We start from the raw sequence: 23461 nt of genomic DNA, 5'->3' as shown, positions 1-23461 counted from the left end.
CTTAGAAAAGACAGGCTCCTGGATAAGCATGTTCATGGTTACACATACAGTAATCAACCCAGTGAAGGAAATACATTTAAAAACAAGTAGGTTTATGGAGAAGATCTGAGATGAGGCCAGAATGAGGCCTGAGAAGATGAACTGAAAAAGTGAGGTGAATGAGGAACTGGAATATCTCAGCCTATTTCTCAGCTCTTCCCATTCAGTGCTCACTTAGCCTTGCCAGGGGTTCTACATTCCCAAATCACACTGGAATGTATAATCTGTTTAAGAATATATGCCAACAGATCTTTAAATAGATGTCCTGCGATGAGTACCACTGTAAGAAATCTGATGAAAAAGGTCTGGTAGAAATACAGAGGAAGTGGGGGGAAAAAAGTGTGTCCAGAAAATGAAATAAAAAAAGAAATTTTCAAGCTGTACGGGACAGTAAAATAGAACAGCAAAAATAGAAGAAGAGTTCAGAGACCTTGGGTCAAAAGTATCAGACACCTGGACAGTCTCACATCTGGAGAGTCTCACAGCTGACAGATTGTACTGACTGCAGTCATAGTTACAGGAAGGGAAAATAAAGAGCAGACAGTAGGTAGCTGCAAAGATAAATCACCAAGTGCTTAAATGGACAGAAGTGAAATCAATGCAAGGTCAATTCTTGACTCTGCTTAGCCTAGATCACAGACCAAGTTTTCACAACTATGGGCACACAGTGAAACTATGAACAGCCTCCCAGTCACCACCATGACATTTTTCCCCAACTTTTTTCTTATGACTTCTTCCTTACCACATCCTTTACGCATGACCCATCCTCTTGCTTAGCCTTCTGGATTTCCTGCTGGCTGCAGCTGCCTTCTGGGGAGATGGTCTTCATCTCGAGCCTCTCTTGCTCTGTCTTAACTGCAGGAAGCGGTCCCGTATGAGCGTCTGAGGCTGGTGCTTGCTCCACAGTAGGACAATGCTCTGAGGATTGCTGGAGGCTGTTTGTGCTGCTGCTCTGCCCATGTAACATCTCCTGATTTTCTGCTGCTGGCTGTGCAGTTTCTAAGGTCTCAGGTTTTCTGGTGACTACCGGTTCCTCAGAGAGAGAACCTGGATCAGAAACACAAATGAACTTTGTTACTACTTGTGGCAAAAAGCGTGCATCTGGCAGCGCTCCCTGAAACAAAGCGGTGCTCTTGTGACCCAAGAAGAACAAACAGAACTGAACAATCCCTCCAGGCAGAACAGGGTGGTGCTGTAAGGACAACGACCTACCCAGCCCCAGTACTTCACCAGGGGCCAAGTCAATCTGTGACTACTTATGCCTGCCCTGGCACAGCTTAGTTTCTTCCCTGCCATGAGAGCAGGGTGAGTGTCACCACAGCCAAGCTTTAGCTCCACTACCCCACACACTTTTACCTCTGGATGCTGCCATTGGCAGAAGAAGCCCAGGTGACTTTTCCTTCCTCTCTGCGGCCTGCTCCATCTTCATGTGGACTCCACCTTCCAGTGTAGAGGGGCTGGGGCTCTCGGGCACCAGGGAAGTCAGCTCTTCGAGGCTGGAGAGGGAAGGCTTGTCCCGGGTGGGTAGGCGGCATGGGGTGCTGTTGGTGCTGATAACTGCAGACACCCGAAGTGGGACAGAGACAGCGAAGGGCTCTGAGATGTTCAGCGCTTTCCTCTGGTGCCGAGGGGAGGCCTCCAAGGGAAAGAGACTGCTGGGAAACCCTGATTTGGCAGCTGTTTCAGAAGTGTAGAACATGCGGCCACCTTTGGAGGAAGTCTGCTCGTTTTCAGCATCTTCTGCTGCCCGGAAGACTTTCAGCTGCTCGGGGGGGCACTTGGCCTGCGATGTCCGGCAGGGAGCTTTTACCCCACTCAGCTCTGAGTTTCCCTTGGCTCCCATGGCAGATCCTTCCCGCTCCCACTCGTTCTCCTTGCTGAGGTCATATGAGCTGCCTGTGCCTCCCGTCCGAATTTTCATCACCGGGACAAAAAACCCTCCAGTAGTCACTGTCCGTTTGAATCTGCTCTTGTCATCCTCCCCTAGAGGAGGATATGAGGCAGTCAGTGGGAAACAAACAACTAGCATCAGTCTTTCTCTGAGAGGAGCCCCCCTTCAACCCTCCAGGAATGGGTTCTGCCCTTCACGTGTTGCTCAGGGACATGATTTAGTGGAGGGTTGCTAGAGGTAGGGTAGAATGGTTGGGTTGCAGTTGGACTTGATGATCTTTCAGGTCTTTTCCAACCTGAGCTGTTCTATGATTCTATGATTCTATGATTCTATGATTCTATGATTCTACGATTCTATGATTCTATGATTCTATGAATCATGAGCATCCACATATCCCTAGAGAGATGAGAGGGATGAGGGATCAAAGACACCAAACAACTTCCAGGCTCCAGACATGTGGCCTCCTTCACACTGAGCAGGTAGGACTGAATAGGATGCCCGCCTCTGGAAATCTTCTAGGATTTTTATTAGAGGCACCTTTCAATAAAATGCATCCAACTCTACAGCTAGCATGCACTGCCCACAGAGATCACAGCTCAGAGCTCCATTGGTTTGTTACAAGCATTTTAAATTCCTGTATATTTATTTTTCCTTATAAATGGGAACTTTGTGTCCACCAAAACAACCAACAACAAAATCAAGGCAATCTCAGTTCTAGTAGAGACACAGTTAGGTACAGTGATAACTGTCAGGTGCACAGTTGAAGGTTAAAAATGCATGCACAGAAGGGTGAGGACATGTCAGCAGCATGAGCACATAAAGATACACAGCACAGTGAAATAAGGAAAGACAGACCACATGCAGGCGTGGAGAGAGAGCTGAGTGCAGAGGTGCCACCCTTCACCCTTACAGCATAGACTGTGGATGTCTCACCTTCCACAGGCAGGGAACAAAGTGAGTCCATGCTCTTCGCAGGACGAATAGTTGCTTTTTCTGTGGAAAATGAGTTTTAGAAACAGGCTTCAGATCCCACGGCTTTGCAGGCTTCAGCCCATAAAGAACAAAGGCTGCATATAGACGGGCATGCCAGACAGACATCAAAGTTATTTTCCATTTCCAAGCATTCCCCCTCTGTATGTACACCATGCGGTTTACTACCCGCAACACTTGTCCACACAGCTGGGGATCTGCTAGTGCTAACAACAGCCTTGCACCTGCCAGGCATATGGAGAGCTGTGCTTAACCCAGCCAGTCAACATCATCTCCACTGTGTAGCAGTTTGACATCCCCAAAGCCATCATGCACCATTGCCCTCCCCAGTCACACCACACTATTGCCTGTGGGGACTTTTTAACTCAACTGGCATAAATGCCTTCCCACCTCTCATTCCTCATAGTACATGTTCAGTTATTTTTGTGTTCCACTCCGACTCTTGTTGGCATGAGCATACCCAGCCTTCGGTAGGCACTGAAGGAAATTCATGAGAGCCTTAAGAAACTTATTCCTTGGTCATTCTCACTGGACTTACTTATCCAGAAATGATCTGCCATTTGTCACCAAACGCTCTACACATCTGTTCCTGAGAGGTTTCAGAGACGTGTGATTACTACTGCTCTGAAAGAGGAGATGGAGGGGAAAGTAGCTGGCAAGAACAGCAAGTTTCTGGCAACCCAAAAAGGATGTATGGAGCTCTGGAAAACATCTGGGAGCAAACTTTGCTATTTACAATAGTGCACAAAGTAGGTAAGGGAGAAAGTGACAGGGCTTATTGGACTTCATTTGTTTATTTAATTAAGGCTTCTGGGACTGACTTTCACATGAGCAGAGGAGAAACTCCAGCTACCTTTCCCGTTTGCATGGAATCCTGGCTACCTTTCTCATTCATATGGCATGATGTCTTGAGCATTGGCGCTGCATTCCCAGAGGAACCGAATTCAAACAGCAGAGCTCACATTTTATGTGACTTGTGTATAGACACAAAGTGTGGGAAAGCATGTGCTGAGTTTCAACAGCAAGTTCATGTGTTTCCCCCACATTATGCTGTAAGCAGAGAGTGCATAAAAATACAACATGGCAGCACTAAAGCGTTGCTTTATTGCACTACTGCTGTGCCTAAATCTCTACATGCTTCAGCATTTCTGTGCAACTGCTGGTGAAAATATACAGCCTCCTGTCATTCAGTATTGTGCTTGAAAAAAGGCTCAGCCCCCAAAATCACTGGGCTCCAAACATTCCTGGGCATCCTTGAGCTAGCGCTATTTTGGGACGGAGTATTCCTTATCAAAGTGAGAAAGTGATCCCATGATCAAAATAGGATGGAGAGCTATTTCAAGGTCTGCAGTGGGCACCCTATGTGAGGCCATCTGTACATGCAAAACAGAGAGAAGGCAGGGATCCAAAAAAGACTGGATCCAGAATTTGGCTTCACACTTGTATTTGATCTGAGGACTGCCTCACTTATATACGATGGTAGGTAACGTTGTCAACATTAACTATTGTAAGTCTTGCAGTGTTTGGTAACATTCCTCTAACCACCAGCTCCTGGATTCATGAGATTATGCAAAAATTCACACCTTCATCTTCCTTATAATAAGTAAATTCCCAATTTTGAGGATAGTTAAAAAAAAGAACCAACACAAAAACTAGGAGATATGTGCCCAAAACACTTTTTTATAAAATTAGGTAGAAATAGGCTATGATTTCTTTCAAAAATAATAATTATTTTAAAGTTATCTTCATGGTTTTTAGAACTTGAGTCATCATTTCTGAATGCTTAGAATTTACACTCCCAGGTAATTTTCTAGGAAGCACAGCACTTAAGATACTGAAGCTCAGGAGGGGTTAGAACTTGGGATTGCAGCCAGGAGGAAAGACATCTTCTCCCTTGTCAATGCTACAAAAGTAATCCATTCACTCAAAGTACAGAGATACAGGATGCATAGAAACTCCTTTATTTTTCATGAAGGCACTGAAGACAGTTGGTTATTTAGTGCCTTTTGGTGGATGGACAGTCTAGAAGGACAACTATTCATCAGTGCTGTGTAAGGAATGTAAGGGTTTGGCTGGGTTGGAGAGGGCTAATTCCAACCCAATATACCGCATAGCACTTCTTAGCCCCTCGGCTTGACAGCTGGGCAATGGGAGCCTGTTTATCACATACCAAGATGGAATATTTGCTGTAGCTGCCAGGCATATCATCCTTTAGGGTGCTTCTTGCCATCACGCAAAAATAAGACGTCCATGGAACAAGGAAAAAAACATGACTCCATTAGACTGAAGCCTAATGGCATTAGTGTCATGTGGGTACAGGTTTCCCCTTGCTATCAGTGCCAAGAGAGAAGCTGTGGAGAGAAAGAGTGAACTGAATATTGTGTTCTTACCAGATAACTTCTGTGCCCTTACAAAGACACTCCCATTTCGACTCAGCTTAGACTTTGATTCTGAGCCAGAACGGCCCAAGTTAAATATCGACTTCCATTTCTTGGACTTGGTAGATAATTTTCTCCTGGAAAAAGAAAAAAAAAAAAAAAACCTGCTCAGGAAATTACCTAACCTCAGACTTTTATCTTTTTAGTATCCCATAAAAGCCTCTGAGCTCGCTCTACTCAATGCTGCCCCTCTTTTCCTCTCACCTCTTTTAATTCTAGTGCATGCAAAGCATAGATAGCTGCATAAATAATTCTCCCTTTTCTGCATGTGATTTCTCTGTATTGCTGATTTAACTGTGTCATGGACGGAAAGATACCTAAGCCAAGTCTTCACAGAGGTGGCTCTGGCATCATTCTACAGCAACTGTGATTGACTGAGTGATGAACCACGCCTGTCTCCAGAAAGGAGAGGTTTCCAAGGCTAAAAGTGTCTTGAAACACAGTAAAGAAAAATTGTCTTTTAGATGGGTTTTAATGACAGAATGCAAGATGAATTCCAGCTAGAACTGATAGAACATGTACTATTCTGTGGTACACAGAGCTATCCTTTAAAGTCCTTGTGAGTTATAGCTTTTATGGATTTGCAAAAATAAAAGGATCCCATAATACAAGTGGCTATTAATGCTTGTCAAGTCAATCTGAATTTAATCGTAAGTGTTGATCATATGCTGGTATAATGTAATAACTGAAATGAGAAAGCTTAAGGGAATTAAATCAATTTCTTGTAAATGTCAGACGAAGTGGAATGCCAGTTCCCTGTGTCTCCTTGGAAATCCCAGTTTTAAAACGAAAGAAGCTGCTGTTCCCGAAGCCAGTTTTCTGCTGTGAATATTGTTTAGTTCAGCTGTTAGTTCCTTCACAAACCTATCCTGATTCCTCCTTTCCTATCCTGATTCCTCCTGATTCCTATCCTTTCAATCTTCAAGAGCAAGAATCATTTTACCTGTCTGACTTGCTCCCCAAAACGGGTTTTCTACCTCTACAGTTCTGCTTTTCTTTCACTACAATACTCAGAAGAGCACAAATCAGTCCTACAAAGACAATTAACATCTTAGTGATAGGACTGTTCTCTTTAAGTGAGAAAAGAAAACACGCTATAAAGGGCCAATACACCCTTTTGTCTTAAATTGGTTATCCTCTTAGCCTGTATTCTCTTAGATAGCTCATTTTTCCTGTAATATATCAAGTGTGAAGAAATATTTTTGCTACAGTGCTTTATGGGTCAGTAGATTAATGAGTCTCCTGCTGCAGGGGCTATAATCTCTCAGAATGAGGCAGCTGAGTAGCCATATATCAACTGATAGATAGACCCATAGATAAATAATTAGGTTGGGCAGCAGTACCAACAACTGCAGCAACATCAGCTGAAATGGGACTCTTCTCAGTATTTATGCCACTGTGTAAATATCTCCTAGGGCTAGAAGAGAAATTTTTTCTTGTTGCTTGGCCATGAGTGCAGAGGAATGCAGAGAAGAATGAATCTACACAGGTCAGTGCCACCTAGAGTGCTACGAACCAGCCACCAGCAGGTGGAACTCGTGGCAGAGCAGTGTCCTGGCCTGCTTCATGCCCAGCCCACTTTTAGCCAAACCTTGTGCTCACGTGAGGATGCATAGAAATTAATTCCTCCTCCAGTAGGCTCTGCCCTCGTGGAGGGAGCTGGACTAGTGAAGCTACGAACCCAGCAGTTGAAATGCTTGTCAACTCTGCCACTTGAGAAGGGTATGCAATTTCCTCTCCATTCATGTGTGCAGGTGTGGGGCTGTCACTCTAAGAGAAGTTTCATTCCTAATCATGCTTCGGAACCTGCTCTTTTTGTTCACACTTTACATCCCTCTTAGCACTTACTTGCTGTCAGGGAGGTCAACAACTGTGTGGAAGAAGGACCCTGTTACAGGGACAATCTCAGGCAAGCTGTTCTCTCTCCTCTCCTTCCGGGCAGGGTGGGAGGCTGACAAACTCCGAGCCTGTGCTTCTTCCAGGCTCACCAGCTTCATTGGCAGGGAGGTGGATGGGTGAGTCAGATTTTTCACAACCGGTGCATTCTCTGTAAAGAAAAAAAGTACATTCCAGCTGTGGGGTGAGAAGAGATGAGAGCAAGAGCTTCATGTCTTTATTTCACTGGGACAGCTCCTCTGGAGAGGGGAAAGGAGAGGCACGTGCAGAGAGAGAGGCTTTTGTCAGATAAGCCTTCTATCTCCCTAGCAACCTTATTCATCTGAGTGCATTACCAGCAGGGCCACACTTGTCAGTCAAAGGCTGTGTTACACATATGCTGTAGATATTTTGGTGAGAAAGAAGCGTCCCTGAGAAGCACCAGGTTATACATGTTCCCCTCTCTCCTTCTTCCCAAGATTTTGGAGCAGTTGAGTCTCCAGTCCATGCCTGGTGACTAATTCTTCCTCACTTCCACATCTTCCTCCTTGTCTTGTTCTAGGAAAGGGGGCTGTTCTAAAACCCAGACTACTATACCTTTCTGATGCAGAATTGCAGAATCATAGAATGGCCAGGGTTGGAAGGGACCTCGAGGATCATGAATCTCCAATCCCTCTGCCACAGGCAGGGCCACCAACCTCCCCATTTAATACTAGACCCGGCTGCCCAGGGCCCCATCCAACCTGGCCTTGAAAACCTCCAGGGACGGGGCATCCACAGCCTCTCTGGGCAGCCTGTTCCAGCACCTCATCACTCTCTCTGTAAAGAACTTCCCCCTGACATAATGCATTTCATGGCTATGGAGAGAACCTGCAGTACAACCAGAAGCCTTAGAATTTGCTAAATGGTGTTTTGCTGTACTGCTGGCCGCAGTAAGGACACAGTCCCTCATTCCTTGCCTTCTATGTTATTGAAGGTATGGCTGATGGTCTTAGAGAGAAAATCTGGGCCCAGATTAAGAAGCTAGTCAGTCTTCCTTTTGCAGAAAGGGTTAAACCAGGTGGGATCATGCAAAATATGAGCTGTGGGGCAATCAAGGAGCACACTGAAAGAAGCTAGTTCTAAAAATGAAAAGCTAGAAATGGGGTGAGGATGACTAGATTAGTGAGGAACTGGGATCAAGGTTTGTTCAGGAGAGTGTATGAGCATGGTAACCTTGATGATTTTGAAATACTAGTGTACAGTAGATACAGTTAGAGCTGGAAAACAGGGCAAGTGATAGGTCAGATGGTGCAAGGAAGTGATTACCAATGCTCTCAGCAGAGCTGGCTTTTCTGTTGTTGCTGAAGATCTGATCCACGTGGTTCAGAATGAACTCTATCACCAACTGCTGGACTCGCACTTCCAGGAAAGCTGCATCCCCATTGCAGCCAACAGCCTCTATCTCCTTTGACCTGCATAGAGAAAGAGGTATACTAGTAGCCAGCATTACCACACGTGACCTCTGAGAAGGAGAGACTGGCTTTCTGCCTGGAAGACTTGGAACAAGGATGTTTTCCTTGCTCTTGCTGCATCCTTCCTTTCCCCACCAGGCTCTTCTCTCTGCCTTTTCACTCTGTTCAAAATCCTTTTCCATTTTCCCTCTCATTTCTGTTATTTTCTTTCCGCCCCATGTTATTTTTCCTTTTTGTCTTTCAATAGAAGATAAAACTGATTTTCAAACTGCTCTCTTTCTCCCAACTTTGGTTCTCTTTTACCACGTTCAAAGATGAGTCTGAAAAATAACACAGGAACCTTCAAGCACTACTTCCTGACCCCTTATGCAATGCTTCAATCATCTCTCCAAGGAAGACTTGAGTGAAATCTCTCAGAAGCTTGTTCATGTCAACCCCATGTAAGTTTTGACAATGCTCTGCTACGTGTCCCAATAGGCTCTTCACTGCCCCCTGCACTCTCACACTCTCATTCTTGCTCTCAGCAAAGAAACATTCCTTATCTTGACATGCCAAAGTGCTGCTGAAGAAATAATCACTGGGCAATGGATCCTTTGTAAAGTTAATGAGTGGTGTGTTAGATAATAGCTTGGGGCATTGCCAATAGGATAACCATGTAAGGAAACTGCAGTTGCATTGCTTTCCCCTTTCTTATCCTCCTTAAGATTTGCACTTAAAATAGATTGCAGAAGGAAACAGACCAGATTTTTGACAAGGACAGATGCTGGAATGAAAACATCTCAGTTGTGATGTTCTCACTTTTGATGTTCAGTAGAGTCAACATCTGATTCCTTTTCAGAAGCTGCTCTGTCTTTTTTGTGATTTGCCTGTAACTCTTGCAGTGTCCCTTCTACTTGCCCTGCAGCAGTCCTGGACTCATCCTGCATAGCTCCATCCTCTGGACACATGGGTTTGGGATGAATGGAGAGGGCAACTTCACCAAGATACAAAATATTTCAATATCAATTTTTCAGGTAATACATTTTCTTGTTTTTCTCAGCTCTACAGCATATCAGCCAAACATCTGCCTGCATCTCATCTGGGCCTCTTTCCAGAGTGCCAGGCAAGGCAAACAAAATCTATCTGGTGGTCTTGCAATGCACTGCTAGCTGCCAGTTATGCCTACCAACCTTATTTCACTTATACTCAAGCAGTGCTGGACACAGGACTGTGATATTGTTGCTCTGTCTCCCTGTCTTCCAAGCACTGATGTCTCACACCACAGCACTGCAGAAGTACTGGCACCATCGGAAATGTCATTTCCGTTCCACAGTGATGAGCTAACTCCTCATTTTTAAATCAGTGTACTCAACTTACAAATAACAGCTTTATTTTTGCAAAAAGCAAAACCACAACTTTCCTTGGATGCTGGCAGTAAAACCTCAGATTATTCAACCTGAAAGAACTCTTTCTCTTTTTAAAAGCTACTTGTTTTGCTCTGATGTTCCCTTTAGTTGTTCTGTTTCTTTCCTGCTTTTTCATTTCTCTCAGTGGATGGGGTTTCCAGGCACTCACACTGCTGCTTAACATAGTGCTCTGGCTAAGAGGATTCTACCATACCTGAGGAGATTGGGAGCCCATACCAAGGCCAGGTTTCTGGTGTGCATGTTGGTCATGCTGCTGAAGGAGGCCAGGTGAGTCAGGTGCTTGATCAGGTATTCCAGTGTTCTACAGTGGTTTCACACAAATAGAGAAAAAAGTGTCAGATCCCTCAGCGTGCACATGATAATGTCACCTCTAAGCTGTTAGTACAGCCTACTATGCCTTCTCCCTTCAACTCAGATGACCAATACTTGTCTACTGGGACAGCAGGCCTCAGAATCAGCTGGGATCTCAGGATTGTCCCTTCCTCAGTGTTTGCAGTGACCCAACAGGTCTTATAGGAGAGGATTTACAGAACCAAGGTTTGCATGGGGTGGTGTGAATGCCTGATCAACCTTGCTCTGAGGTGGCCAAGAATTAAACACGAACTAAACAATCCTCAGCATAATGAGGGCAAGGAAAATGGCATCTGGATGGGAGAAAGGGAAGGTCCTGAAAAGGTTGATGGCTTAACTCAAGTAACTACAGCAGATTATCCATTTCTCACCACACCCAGGACACTGTCCAAGAATGCCATGGTGTTTGTACCCAAGAAAGAGGAGGATAGACTGAGACAGGGAGAGTCTATTTAACAACAATTTCCTGGATGGCATTTAAATGCCAGGCTAATTGTTGTCAGATTTGGAAACAGTGAGTCAGCTTTTGGGAATTAACTTTTGGAAATTAACTCTGTTGCTGTTTCAGTCAATATTTCCTAATGCTGAAGGCCACCATCTTGTTCCACAGAGCTTTAGTGGATATGTTCCTACCTGTAATGTGATGGTGGTAGCTCCTGGATGACATTTTGTATCCGTGCCAACTGCTCATCCTCGGGGAAGCGTGATACTGCTTCCTGTGGAGACAAAAGGAAGTAGTCCACCCTGTCAGTGTGCTCAGGGGAAAAGGAAGAGGGATAAGGAGCGTTACATGAGACAGCCTGTCTCCGAGGGAATGCTCTCTTGTTACCTTGCAAAGCTATTGGTAAAAGACACTGCTTTGTGTTCCCAGCACAGCAGAAATCTGCTGCGGAAATTTTGGTACGCCTTCCCCAAACCCTGGGACAGGATGGTCAATGTTTACAGGAGAGCTGGGGTTTGAAAACTGAGAGCTTCAATTAGGAATTATGCTTGCTGTCTCTTTTTCTCCTTTTTTTTTTTTTTTTTTCCATTTTTTAAATTTGTGTATTAATGGGTGGAATAGAAATGAAGGGAAAAAGAGAAGTGAAAATAATGAAAAATGAAAAATAGTAAATCCCTCTTACCCAAAACCGTGTTGAAAAATAATAGGTCTTTCAGGTCCTGTGTTATGAAAACAGCTTGGATGTGCATGTTTTATATTCATAAAAATAAGCAATTTTTTATCTGACATTTAAAGATAGCTAGAAGGAGTATGTGTGAGTTTGCATCTTTTATGATGAGAGAAGTAAAATCACAGTCCAGGTAGGTTAATGTATTCTTATACTCAAGGTTAGACTAGATTAGTTAGAATGAAGGTTATTCAAGTTGGTCTTGATCAAGTGTCTACAGAGCAAGAGCCAGAAGAGACATGATAATTTTTGTCTGCATTTCTAGGAGTGTACTGCATTGGTATTCATCTGTTCAGCTACTATTTTTCAATTTTTCTGTTGGGGGAGGACAAATCAGCAGCAACTTCAAACAATGCGTGACTGGGAACCCCTTGCCTACACTGCTGCCACTGGGGTTTGGATTGAATTCAGAGAAAGATGTAGGGAACTATGCTGCTAGCAGAAGTTTTGCCTTAACATCATGAACCTGAAATTATTAGGCACAACTGCAGAAATATCTTCTCGTCCTTGCCACAATAACATCCATGGTAACCATGCTGCTATTCCTATTCAGGTCACCGTCTGTTTCCCTGCAGACCACTTCTTTATGTGCAACCAAGTCAAATCTTGCTAGATTCAAGGTCAGAGATGAACAGGAATTTGTTTTATTCCCTAAGACTTGGAATTCAGATCTATGCCCTATAGCTTTAGCTTTCTCACTGGTATCACGGCAAAGAAAAATGCACGTACTCACAAGCTTGGTATACATGAGATGTGGATGCCCTTCTTTTACCTAAATTAAAGATAGTTTAACTCTTTGTGGTAGAATATACCTCTTTCTACAGCAGAGTGCCAAATACTTATCCTAGTCACAAGCCTACACTCACACAAATGTCCAAATGTCAACATCTCTAGGAGGCTGGGAATCAAGCCTTTCAGTGTCACAGATGGGCTGTGTCACCATGCTGCCATCACTACTACAACTCTTCCATGACCTGCCATGTCCCCACAGGCAGCTGCACACGTACGTGGCATGAATTGGATCTCTGCCTAGGAGAGTGATCCATAGTAGCAGTGTGCCAGATCACCTGCAATTGCAAAATATATGAACTGCAAAGGACAAGCCCTTCTGAACTGAAAAGATCTGGCTATAAGCTTCATTTCCAACTACGAGCAGGAAACAAGACTATTCTGAAATTTGAGAAAGTGGTGCTAATTTTCCTCCTGTTTTTCTGATTATTTTGATGATACGATGCCTTGGAATGGAGGAAGCACCAAGTCAAAGATCCTCTCCGAGGCATAAGACTCATCAGGATGTTTAGGGGCAGACCTTCCACTTCAAAAAGTAAGAAAAGAAAGAAGAAAAAGAAAACTTATTACTATAAACCTGGAAAACCTAACTGTAAGCACTCTCGTGATCTTTGCACAAGGCTTCAAGGAATATGAACTTTAACTGGTGCATCTTAAACATTGTATTTCAACTGGACCATACATAGTATTTTTTCGCCCTATGCTGATTTTCATCTCTACATTTAACTTCCAGGTCTCAAAGACCTAATGCTTAGCATATGAATATCAGACTTTCTGAGTTTGTAACCCATTTAGATTCCAAGCCACATTTCTGACCCATATTTGTTGTTGTGCCTTTGAAATCCAAGGCCCTCTCCAAGCTCAGGATTAGAACAGTGGAACAGAATTCAAGGAAGAACCAATAACTCCATTTATTATATTCCCATGAATTGTGCCATTAATTAATGTCGTCTATATTTTCATCTTTCAAGCAGTATAAAAGCACTCTGAGGATGGCAGAAGGTATATAAAGCAACTAAAAATCTTGGATTTTTTGTTACTCCAATGGTTTTTCTAGAATACACAGTTCACAAGTCCTGATTAGTAAGTGGAATAGCAATCAGTGAGAAAAGGTAGGCTTGGCTTCCTACCTAGTTGATTTGTCATGAGGGATCATCAGCCTCTATGCTCAGGTTGGAACAAGCCAAGCAAAGTCAACTTATCTATCCCATAATACAAGTACATATCACCAGAATACCAGATGGCAAACTAATGAGTGTGGGAGGGCACTGTTCTGCAAAGGTTGGTAGCCACTGAGGTCGTGACTGTGATGCTACATCTATGACTGATGACCAAAAGGCCAAACCCTCTCTAGTCATTAAGAATTTGACTTTCCTTAGCTGTAAATGTCTGAATCACTCCGGTGACTCAAAGTGGAGCTTATCCCATCTCAGAGGCAGCTCCAAGTGAGTCAGACAGGCTGGGATTAGCATGCATCCTTTACTCCTACTAGCGTTCTTCTGCTTAGGCACAGCTGCCACCATTCCCTGTTCAGACATCCCACGCACATGCACGCTCCACTAGCGGTTTTTCTGCTCCTTGGGGATTTGGCCTTTTTGATTTCTTTCCTCCCTGTATCTGACTGTGTTTCCTGTCAGCTGGGTTACCCATTATAAATCCGTACTGAGTAGAATTATGTGAATAATGGATCTTGTGGTGGAGAGGACAAACTTAAGAAGCCAGAGTTTAAAAACATCACTTTTAGGTCAATTCAAAGTGATAACGTTTTGGGGAGCTGGCACGAGATTTTAACAGACAGTTGTTCAATGCTGACCAAGCATCATACTCAACTAAAAGTGAAAGAAAACTTCATTCAAATTTGAGGCTGTTTAACCCCTTTTTTGAAATATGCTTTATTTGAGAGTTGGGTGTGTTGATTTAATGTTGAAACATTTCCTTTAGAAAGTATTCGTAAAAAAAACATTTGGATAGTTACAGAAGTGTTTTCCCTTTTGTTTTTGAGTAAAACTATTTACCAAATGTATCTAACCAAAATCTGCAAGTCATCAGCTCAAAACTGTGTTTTTCAGCAAACATTCTTTCCTAAAAAAGGTTTCCATCTGAATCTTCACGTTTCCTTTATAGCGCTTTTCTTTCATAAATCAGCAGTGATAGCCAGAAAGACACTAGCCAAATATCTCCAGCAAGAATGAGGCTCATCAGTTACTATGAATGAGTAATACTCTGTATTTTCAAGGTCCTATTCATTCTTACTGTCTCCATTTTGGAGAGCCTGTCTTACATACTAAGGATCTCCATATCCTGAGAGTATAGAACAGTTTTTCAGATCTGCTTTGACTTAGGTTTTACTATCCACCACCTCAAAACACAGCCAACTCTTACTTAAAAATTGGCGTCAAAATAGCAGGACACCTAGCACTATTGTCTCAAGCAGCATAGCAAGACTAGTAAATTGGTGTTCCTCAGCTCAGTTATAGTCCCTGGCATCTACCTGACTTCCCTGACCTTTTGCACAAGGAGTGTTTAAAGAATGTCTTCTTGTGTGGACCCTGTGGGTCTCTCCCGGTGCCTGCTGTGAAGTGCTGTTTGCAAGTGCTTGACAGAGGGTAGAGAAAATGCAGATAGCAGCACTTGAAGCTAAAAGTTGCTTAAACATGATTTTGTCAACAAAATGTCTTCTCTGTAACATCCAACATTTTTGGCAGTGTTTGTCCCTTCCACCGCCCAGAAAATAGGAAGAGTAGGATGATAGAAATTCTTAACAAAGGACGGATGTTTCTAACTCTGAAAAAACAATCCTTCCCATCCCCCCGTAGCAGTTGTTTGAAGAAGATGGTGAACGTTTGTAGCTGAAAATTCACACCTTTAGTGCGGACGATTTTTCAGCCTGAATGACTGGATTTATATTTGTTGGTGTCACAAACAACTGAAAATGGATTTAGAAGGGTAAGAACCAGGCAACCTTAATGACAAGTGTAGCCTGCTGTGCCACCTTTTAATAAAATATTGTCTGTCACCAAAATTAGCCAACTCTCTTAAAAATTCAGGTTTCGTGGTCTAATTTCTCAGCTCCCTGCAGTCTCCTGCTGTATCCATGTATAATCTACGTCTGTTTGACTTACTACTCTTTGAATTACAATCCCTTTAAACAAGGTTGGAGATTTCTGTTTGGCCAGCTGCCACTTCCCTCTGCTGTTTGTATTTACAACATGAGCATGATGGATTTGATATGTCATAGCTGGCATAATCTGTGCTGTCATTTGCTCTCTGACAACCTCTGAGGAAATGCTACAGTGCAGAAAAGTTGGTACATTACAAGTGGGTTGAGCAATCCGTTTGTTCAGGTGTCAAGGACTGTGGGAGGGACGGGGAAGAGGAAATCACTTCCTACTAATTATGATCACAAGCCCCAGGTGACCCAAGAGGCTTCCAGTGATGGACAGTAATGAGGAAAAGAAAAAGAATTAGGAGTTCTGGGAGGAGATGCACAGTGGGAAGAAAGAGTAACACCAGGGAAGAAATGCAGTGGGGAAAAAATGAACAAAAGGAAGGAAACTACAGAGAAAATGAAAAAAATAAACATGCAGTACGGGGAAGAAGCAAGGACAGAGAAAGAGAGACAGCACAACATAAGAAGGGAAGAGCACTGAGAAGTGTTTATACAGATGCACGCACCAGAAACCAGGACATTGGAGTTGAAACCCAAACAGCTGTCACAGGGGAACCTGTGGCATGTCCATGCTGCTGGTTAGGAATGAGGGCAGAAAGGGGTCTCACCGTGAATTTCTTGTAGAGCTCATAAGTGAGCAGAGGGTTGGGCAGCTCCCTGAAGTACAGCTTGCAGAGTGACCCCACACAGTGGATGTCCTGGAGGTAAACTTCCCGTGTCAGGTCTGGGCATTGGTCAGAAACAAACTCTTGTCTGAAACAACATGGAGGCAGCAGTGTAGATGAGTAAGAGCTGTATCATGTCAAAACTCCACTCTGCATAATTTCTTCACAGCTAGAGGATGAAACAGACTGAAAAGCAAAGATGTCTCTATTATCCACTGCCTGGGCCAGATTGGCTTCTGGGACCAGGCCTCAAGACTTTGACTAGTCTCTGGTTTCCCTAGCAGAGTTCCACAAGGGGCCTCTAAACTGATATAAAGAGATTGCTTTGTTTTAAAGTGAGAGAGAACAACTCAGCATTTGTGCTGAGACCCTCCGGGCCTTTCCCATTAACAGATGTAAAAGGGAGGCTTTTTTCTTAGTCATGTATTATATCCCTGAAATGCTGCATTTCCCTGTTACCAGCTTTGGACACCATTTCCCTTCTGCATCAGTGCAGAGCTCTGTTGACCCCAGTATGTGCCTGAGGGACTAACAACACAAAGATGCAGAGCAATGTCACTGAATCCCTCCAGCATTCAAACCTTACCTCAGCTTTTGAATGTTGGATGTCACTCCTGAGAGGCGATAGATCCCATCCACGATGCCATGAGTCTCAATGAACTCCGCACAGCTCTTCAGCACATAGGGGACTAGGAGAGAAAAAGCAAGCAAGAGACTGAGAGCAGATCTTATCAATACTTACAAATATCTGAAAAAGAGGATGAAGCCAGGTGCTTCTCAGTGGTGCCCAGCAACCAGATGAGGGGCAAAACAGCCACAAACTGGAACACAGGAAGTTCCATCTGGACTTGGAAAAGAACTTCTTTAATTTGAGGGTAACGGAGCACTGGAACCCAGAAAGATTGTGGAATCTCCTTCTTTGGAGATATTAAAAAGCTGCCTGGATGCTTTTCTGTTGTAGGCAACCTGCTTTAGCAGGGGGTTGGACCAGATGATCTTCAGAGGTCCCTTTCAGCCCCTATTATTTTGTGATCCCTAGTGAATACGTACTGAGAGCTTCCATAAGTCACCGCAGAGGAGACAATTCCATCAAACACTTAGCAGAGGCTCTCAGCAGACTCAGAGAAGGGTCCAATAACAGAAGAAATAGAGGGCAAATGAAAAATAAACCCCACAAAATATCCATGGTTAATTTGTGGATTGAGGATATGCAGTGCTTCTGCCATATCATGCTGACATGAGACAATTATTGAGCCTGAAGCCATAGAAACACTGTGGGAAGAAAGGTAGGGCTTCTCTTTTTCTCTATCTTCTTTTTTTTTCCTTTCCAGAAAAAGAGGCAATTTCACTCTAATTGAAAGCATGAGGTAAAGCGTGAGGGCCCAGGAACATCCCCTCTCCCCAGGATAGAGCTCCAGCCTTGCTGAATCAAGCCAAAAGGACTGATGGACTTGGATAAAACTCAGAGAAGCATTCACACTTCCATATAAGCCTACATACCCATGGTTTACTGCTCATAAACTCCCACAGAGGGGGTATAAAGTTCAAATATTGACTAGATCTGCACACTGGCAAAATCTGACATTGGCTTCAAAAGTACTCCATCAACATAACCAGCCAAGGACTTAACAGCTTTCAAGCTGAGAGGAATCTGAGGCACAACATTTACATCCAGACCTGGATCCAAAGCTTGTGTTTATTTTTTCCCATTATATAGGCACAGGAACCCCCCCCATTCTCTTGGTCAGACCAAGCCTCCCTGTCCCCAGTTCTATAACAACCCCAGCTATAACAATAACAGTAAGAGAGTCCTTCCTTATTAGGTGCTAGAAACTACTGTGTATTTAACGCAGTGCTTCACACAGCCATAAGCACAGAAGCCAGTAAATGCAAAAGTTGAAGTTCCTTGCTGTAATGCTGACTCTGCTGCACTGCACATTCGGAAAGCTGCACAGAAGAAAACAGGCTAAGCCACACGTTTTACTGGAAAACCAGGCATAGCAATTACTGCATCTTTGTGACACCACAGAGATAATGCCTCTGGCTGGACCTTCCCTGATCTTTCTTGCTCAAGTTCAGGGCTATAATGACATATTAGCACATGCTTCATCACACAGGATCCAAAGGCAGCACCACAAGGACAGCCTGAAAAACAAAAGGCTGGCATATTGTTGTTTTTCTCCAAGGTGCCACTGAGGCCGGAGGCAGCTCGTGGTTTCTCAGAAGCGTGGGCTTGCACTACCACACAGACCAGGCTGCAGGCCTGGCTGAGGAGGGCTCCCAGGCTGGGGCCTGCCTCGGTGACACGCTATTGCTGAGCCCAGAGTCAGGGAAGCGCTACTCTTCTGCCTCTCAGCTCGTACTGAGGGAGATAAAGAGGTCCTTCTTGTGTGTCCCTTAGCGTGGCCAACCCAAATGGAGGCCAGAGAATTCTGTTCAGAGGAACAGAGAATATTGACTGGGTGGGTTTTGTTTTTGTTTTGTTTTGTTTTGTTTTTTTAGCATGGTTTCATTATGCAGGCCCAATAGCCACGCTGGATCACACCTAAAGTCCTCATGCTGATTTTTAAGAGCTTCACACTGCTGGGTTCAGACTAACTGGCAGCTGAGCCTCTGGCAGGGACCTTACCCTACTGCAACAACAACAGTCATGGGAAACTGGTGAAGTTACAGCGCAAAAGCTTTTCACCAAGCAGTCATGGACTTTTTTACACCAGTGACTTCCCTGAGGAACATGGAAAACATTCTCTGCAGTGCCTCCAGCACCCAACTCCTAAGAGAACTGGGTGATGTGGAAGGATACAGAGCAAACCAAAAGTATACAATTTCCTAAATGTCTTGCTGAGAAAAGCCCAAGTGACACATCAAAAAAGAGGACCTTCCTATCCCAAAATAAGTCTTGGTTATCTGTAACTGTAACAGAGAACTTATATCATATGATGATGAGCATGCTAGAAATAAAGAGAAGGAAAGGCAAATGACATCAGGCCTCCTCTTCATTTTTGTCTGGTTAGTCTGCACTGTCTTTGTGGCAGAAGTTATGTGTACGTGGCGCATTAAGACTGCCTTCTTGGCTGAGGTCTCTTTGGGGGGACTAATGTGAAGTAAGCAGTCAAATGAAAGCTAGGCTGATCCTATTCCCCTCCGATCCACTGGGGTGGAACAAGAGGTGAACCACTCCATGCTATCTGGAAAAAGAAGACTAGTTGAACAGAAATCCTATTTGAGCTGGAAAGCTATGTGACAAAGTCTGTTAGAAAATTAAACAGACTTTCATGTAGCCACATGACTATAGTCCATACCAACAGCGCCCTTTGTCAGATACTTTTTAAAACCCCAGTGTTAAGAACAAGTGAGCCAAATAAAAATGCATACACTGATGTTTGTTGCATCTAATTTGACCTCTCACAAGTGAGACCTATTAAATAATCTTTTTTTTTTTGCTGAGGTTTAAGTTTCTTTGGGATAAATTAGGTCAGAAGGCCTCAGGCACATAAGCAAACCTCTTATACATAGACCAGAGAAGGCCAGCTCCATCTGTTGAGGTAAGATAAAAACAGATCTAAGGAGAATAATCTGCAGCAAACATATAAAACTCAACTCATTTTTGAAAGTGAGTGAAGACTCCACAATAGAGATGACCTTGGAGACTCCGAGTGAACAGTGTGCACCAACCTCTGTCAATATCTCTAGCCCTGCAACCCGCCCTTCTTTTCCAGCCCTGGGCTTCTCCTGTATTTCTGGCAGTGCCCTTCATTCATTATATACATGACTTTCTGCCATACCAGGTCTTTGACTCTTGTGACGAGAAACAGCTAGTTATGCCAAAATGTGTGGCAGTTTCGTGATGTCAATAAAATCCCATATAGGACATATTTCACTTGCAACCAGAAATTACAGACTTTGACCTCAGATCCTTGGAGGTGAAAGGACTGCATCAGATTCCTGCAAAGCAAGTCCCTAAATGCAGCACTTGTATGAAACTGGAGCACAATAAGTGTTTTCTTTGAGCAAAACCTGCAGCTCTGAAATTCCTAAGCAGCTCTGATCGCCTATAAAGCTTGGTCTTCAGTGCACTTGAGGGATATGGGATCTGAGTGGCCATCCCTCCCACTTCCAGCCATGTTTGAAATATTTGGATCATTTTGGATCTGGCTACCAACCATAGGTGCAGAATGAAACAGTCCCAGAGCTGTGGGTGTCTCCTGCAGGAAGATCAGATGGGGATGGGGATTTGTAGCAGAAGCTGTGTGTGCGTGCAGGCACTGAATGGGAGGGGGGATGGTCTCCAATTCTTGACGCTTCTATAATTAAAACTGTGCTGGAAGCTTAGAAGTTGGAAGAGGCAGCTGGTGTCACACAGACCCCGCTTGTTCTGCCAGACAGCCAAACTGTCCTCATTTAAAACTACAATAGAAACCAGATGGAAGAGGAGAGGAGAGTGTGGAGCAAAGCATCAGTCAGAAGGGAAATTGAGTTATAAACATACTGCACACAAAAGACAATACTTCTCTTCCCCTAGACAAAAATAAACCAGAAAAGCAGTCACAGTAACTCATTCAACTCTCACTAGATATCACCTCCAAGCTTAGCAGACAGACGCTTATCTTCAGCAGGGTCTTTTCCATGACCACAGCTCATGCCAGCTTCATTACTTGTCTGCCACTCCCACCAAGCCTGGTGTTACTTCTCTCTCTTCTGTTCCCATAAGCTTCCAGCACAAGCGATGTGCACTAAGCCCCTCACATCTTAGTGTGGAACAAGAGCTCTCTTCCTTCTCCTGACCTTTCCAAGCCATGGTGTAGCAAAGGTTCCCACCAGCGAGCAAGGAGATCTCTTTCTATCCGGCAAGGACTTCATCTGTCTTTGGGCCGATCTTTAAGGATCAAAACCAAAACGACCTTTCAGCTGGTACTCAGTTAAATCACCTATCAGCCCTAAGAGGATCACAAGGAGAGAGGGAGTTACCCCATCTTACAAAGACAGCCAAAAGCAAGGAAGATACTAATCCACGAGGAGATGCAAACCACTGCCCGTGTTCTTCAGTGATGCCTTCTAGAATAAACTCTTGGTGTCCATGCAGCATAGAAGGATCCTAGGGAGGAGGTTGCTAAGTTAGCCACACAAACTTGTCAGTGTGGATGCCATCCAATGAGGTTGTGCTTATACTTAACTAACCTGGACTGGGTCATCTTGTCCAGAGCACACTGTACAAAACTGAACTCTGAATAGCAGCAGGCTTCCTTTTTGATTTTCTCCTTCTGTTATTCTCTCCGAAATCTCCTGCCATGGATAAAAACTAATGACAGCTATTCAGATTCTCCTTAGTGCTTTGTTTATGCTACATGGAAGGAGTTTAATTTTATTTTAATTTTAGTTCAAGGAACTAGAGGAATAAATACAGGCATTTCATTTCACTTGAAAGATCAACTTTTGGTGTTTGAGTTGCAAGAAACTGTAGTTTTCTTTTTCAAAAATTTCCCAAAGAATGAATCCTGTGCCATAAAAAAGTTGTTGGCATTTGTATTTCATCATTTCAGTTTCTTACTTTTTAAAGTATTTAGGTATTTTTCATTTTTTGTTAAGGTTTTCTTCCATTGCTCTTAACAATAATGCACGTTTCCTATCACATCATGTCAGTTTGTGAAACAATAAAGATCTAAACAGTCTCTTGTTTCAACTTCTTACATTACTGAACTAGGAGGTGTTTCCCTCTAGAAAGGAAGTGTTTCAGTCTGTATGAAGCAAGAGATGTTTCTTTGTGCACACAAACATAACAAAACAGTACACGCTTTAGAACACACCAATACATTAACTTGGCCACTTAGTCATAGGAAAGGAACAGCACTGTATAAGTGGCAACGAGCTTGAGAGTTAGTATATGAAGTGTGACATTTTTCTTCATTTCCTGATGATTCCTTTTTTAAATCACGAGCCTAAATGCTGATTCACTGGATTATTTTTTTTAATATTATTTCTGCTTGGCTGATTTCCTCTGACTTCTACTAGGCACAAGGTTGGTTGAGAAGTAGATTCCAAAGATCAAACCGTGCTCTTCTCTCCACGGCTCACTCAAGCCCTGGTTCACCAAAGCAGCCAGGATTCCAGATTGCTTCCCAGTTCCCAGTCCCAACCCATGAAAGCTAGGAATGAATCCTGCCTTGCCTGCAGGCATCACCTCCTCTGCGTTCCACAGTGCCCTGGTCAGCAGCAGTCAGGGATGGAAGGGGCTGCAGTGCCTGGAACCCCTGCAGAGGACCTCCTCTGCCCAGAGGTAAGGTGCAGAACTGGGGATGGGGAAACTGTGCTCTGCCTACCAGGACAAACAGGAGACTTAATTCTCTGGGTTGTTTGCGCATGCTTTTTCCCAGCAATAAATTCATTTTACATATGAAGAGATAATAAAATGGTCTCATCATTAACTGCTAGTGTTTACTTTGGCTGCAAGTACCAAGCTACCAGAACCACCCTGAACACACACATGCACACCTATGTTTGAACAGTGTGAGGTCGCTAAACAACCTGAAACAAGCTTAAAAACCAAATCATCTCGATGGAGCTTTCCTTCTCTCTTCCCCACTCACTGCCATAAACACAGTTTAAAAAGGTATGAATAGCTGGTGCCGAGGTGACCCTGTCTGCATGGACAGCACTACTGAATCACTGTGTAAGTCACACTCTTTGTATTTTTTTTCCCCTCTGTTTCTGTGGGAAACATCTCTGCAACGTCAGGAAGGTCAGCACAACTCCTTGCAGTGACAGCACCATCCTGAATGGGCTCAAACACAGATGCTGTGAGCCAGCCACCTCCATGGCTGGTGTGGGACATGGGAGCACTAAGTGCTGCTTGGACTGGGGCAGGTGGATTTCAAACAAATGCACTTCAGCATAGCCTTTACGCTGTGTGATTTTGAATGAAGTCAGTGGTAGCACTGGCAAGGTTTTTTCCCACTGGTCTTACACTCAGCTTACATGTCACATTTCTAAACAATTTATAAGGATAAGTTACGTGGGAACACCTGATTTTCCAAAGCAGACCTGACAACCAGGATGCTCCAGGAAGAAATGAAAAAGCCTGACCAGTACACCAAGGAAAACCTCAGAGAAAGCACTGCATAAGCAAAAATTCAATCCTGACTCTCAACTCCAGCAGTCACCCTAGCCCTCTGAAATGCAGCTCATATCTTGACATGGCCAGCAAATTCTGTCGTGCAGGCACTTTTGA

At 43.8% G+C, this 23461-nt stretch overlaps 1 protein-coding gene across 1 annotated transcript in view; it reads right to left on the bottom strand.

The window, feature by feature from the left end:
- ARHGAP31 (Rho GTPase activating protein 31) overlaps positions 1-23461 on the bottom strand; it is a 55753-nt gene that overhangs the window by 5856 nt on the left and 26436 nt on the right. The window contains exons 2-11 of the mRNA XM_048933742.1: positions 16823-16925; positions 16180-16324; positions 11078-11160; positions 10287-10394; positions 8542-8687; positions 7207-7405; positions 5311-5435; positions 2864-2923; positions 1396-2022; positions 782-1086 (exon numbers count right to left, since the gene is read on the bottom strand). Of these exons, the coding sequence (XP_048789699.1) occupies positions 782-1086; positions 1396-2022; positions 2864-2923; positions 5311-5435; positions 7207-7405; positions 8542-8687; positions 10287-10394; positions 11078-11160; positions 16180-16324; positions 16823-16925 (1901 nt within the window). The remainder of the gene's footprint in view (positions 1-781; positions 1087-1395; positions 2023-2863; positions 2924-5310; positions 5436-7206; positions 7406-8541; positions 8688-10286; positions 10395-11077; positions 11161-16179; positions 16325-16822; positions 16926-23461) is intronic.

Source organism: Lagopus muta, chromosome 1 (genome assembly GCF_023343835.1).
Source record: "Lagopus muta isolate bLagMut1 chromosome 1, bLagMut1 primary, whole genome shotgun sequence".
Taxonomy (NCBI): domain Eukaryota; kingdom Metazoa; phylum Chordata; class Aves; order Galliformes; family Phasianidae; genus Lagopus; species Lagopus muta.
The sequence above is the reverse complement of the archived record's forward strand: the minus strand, read 5'-3'. Positions and strand labels throughout refer to the sequence as shown.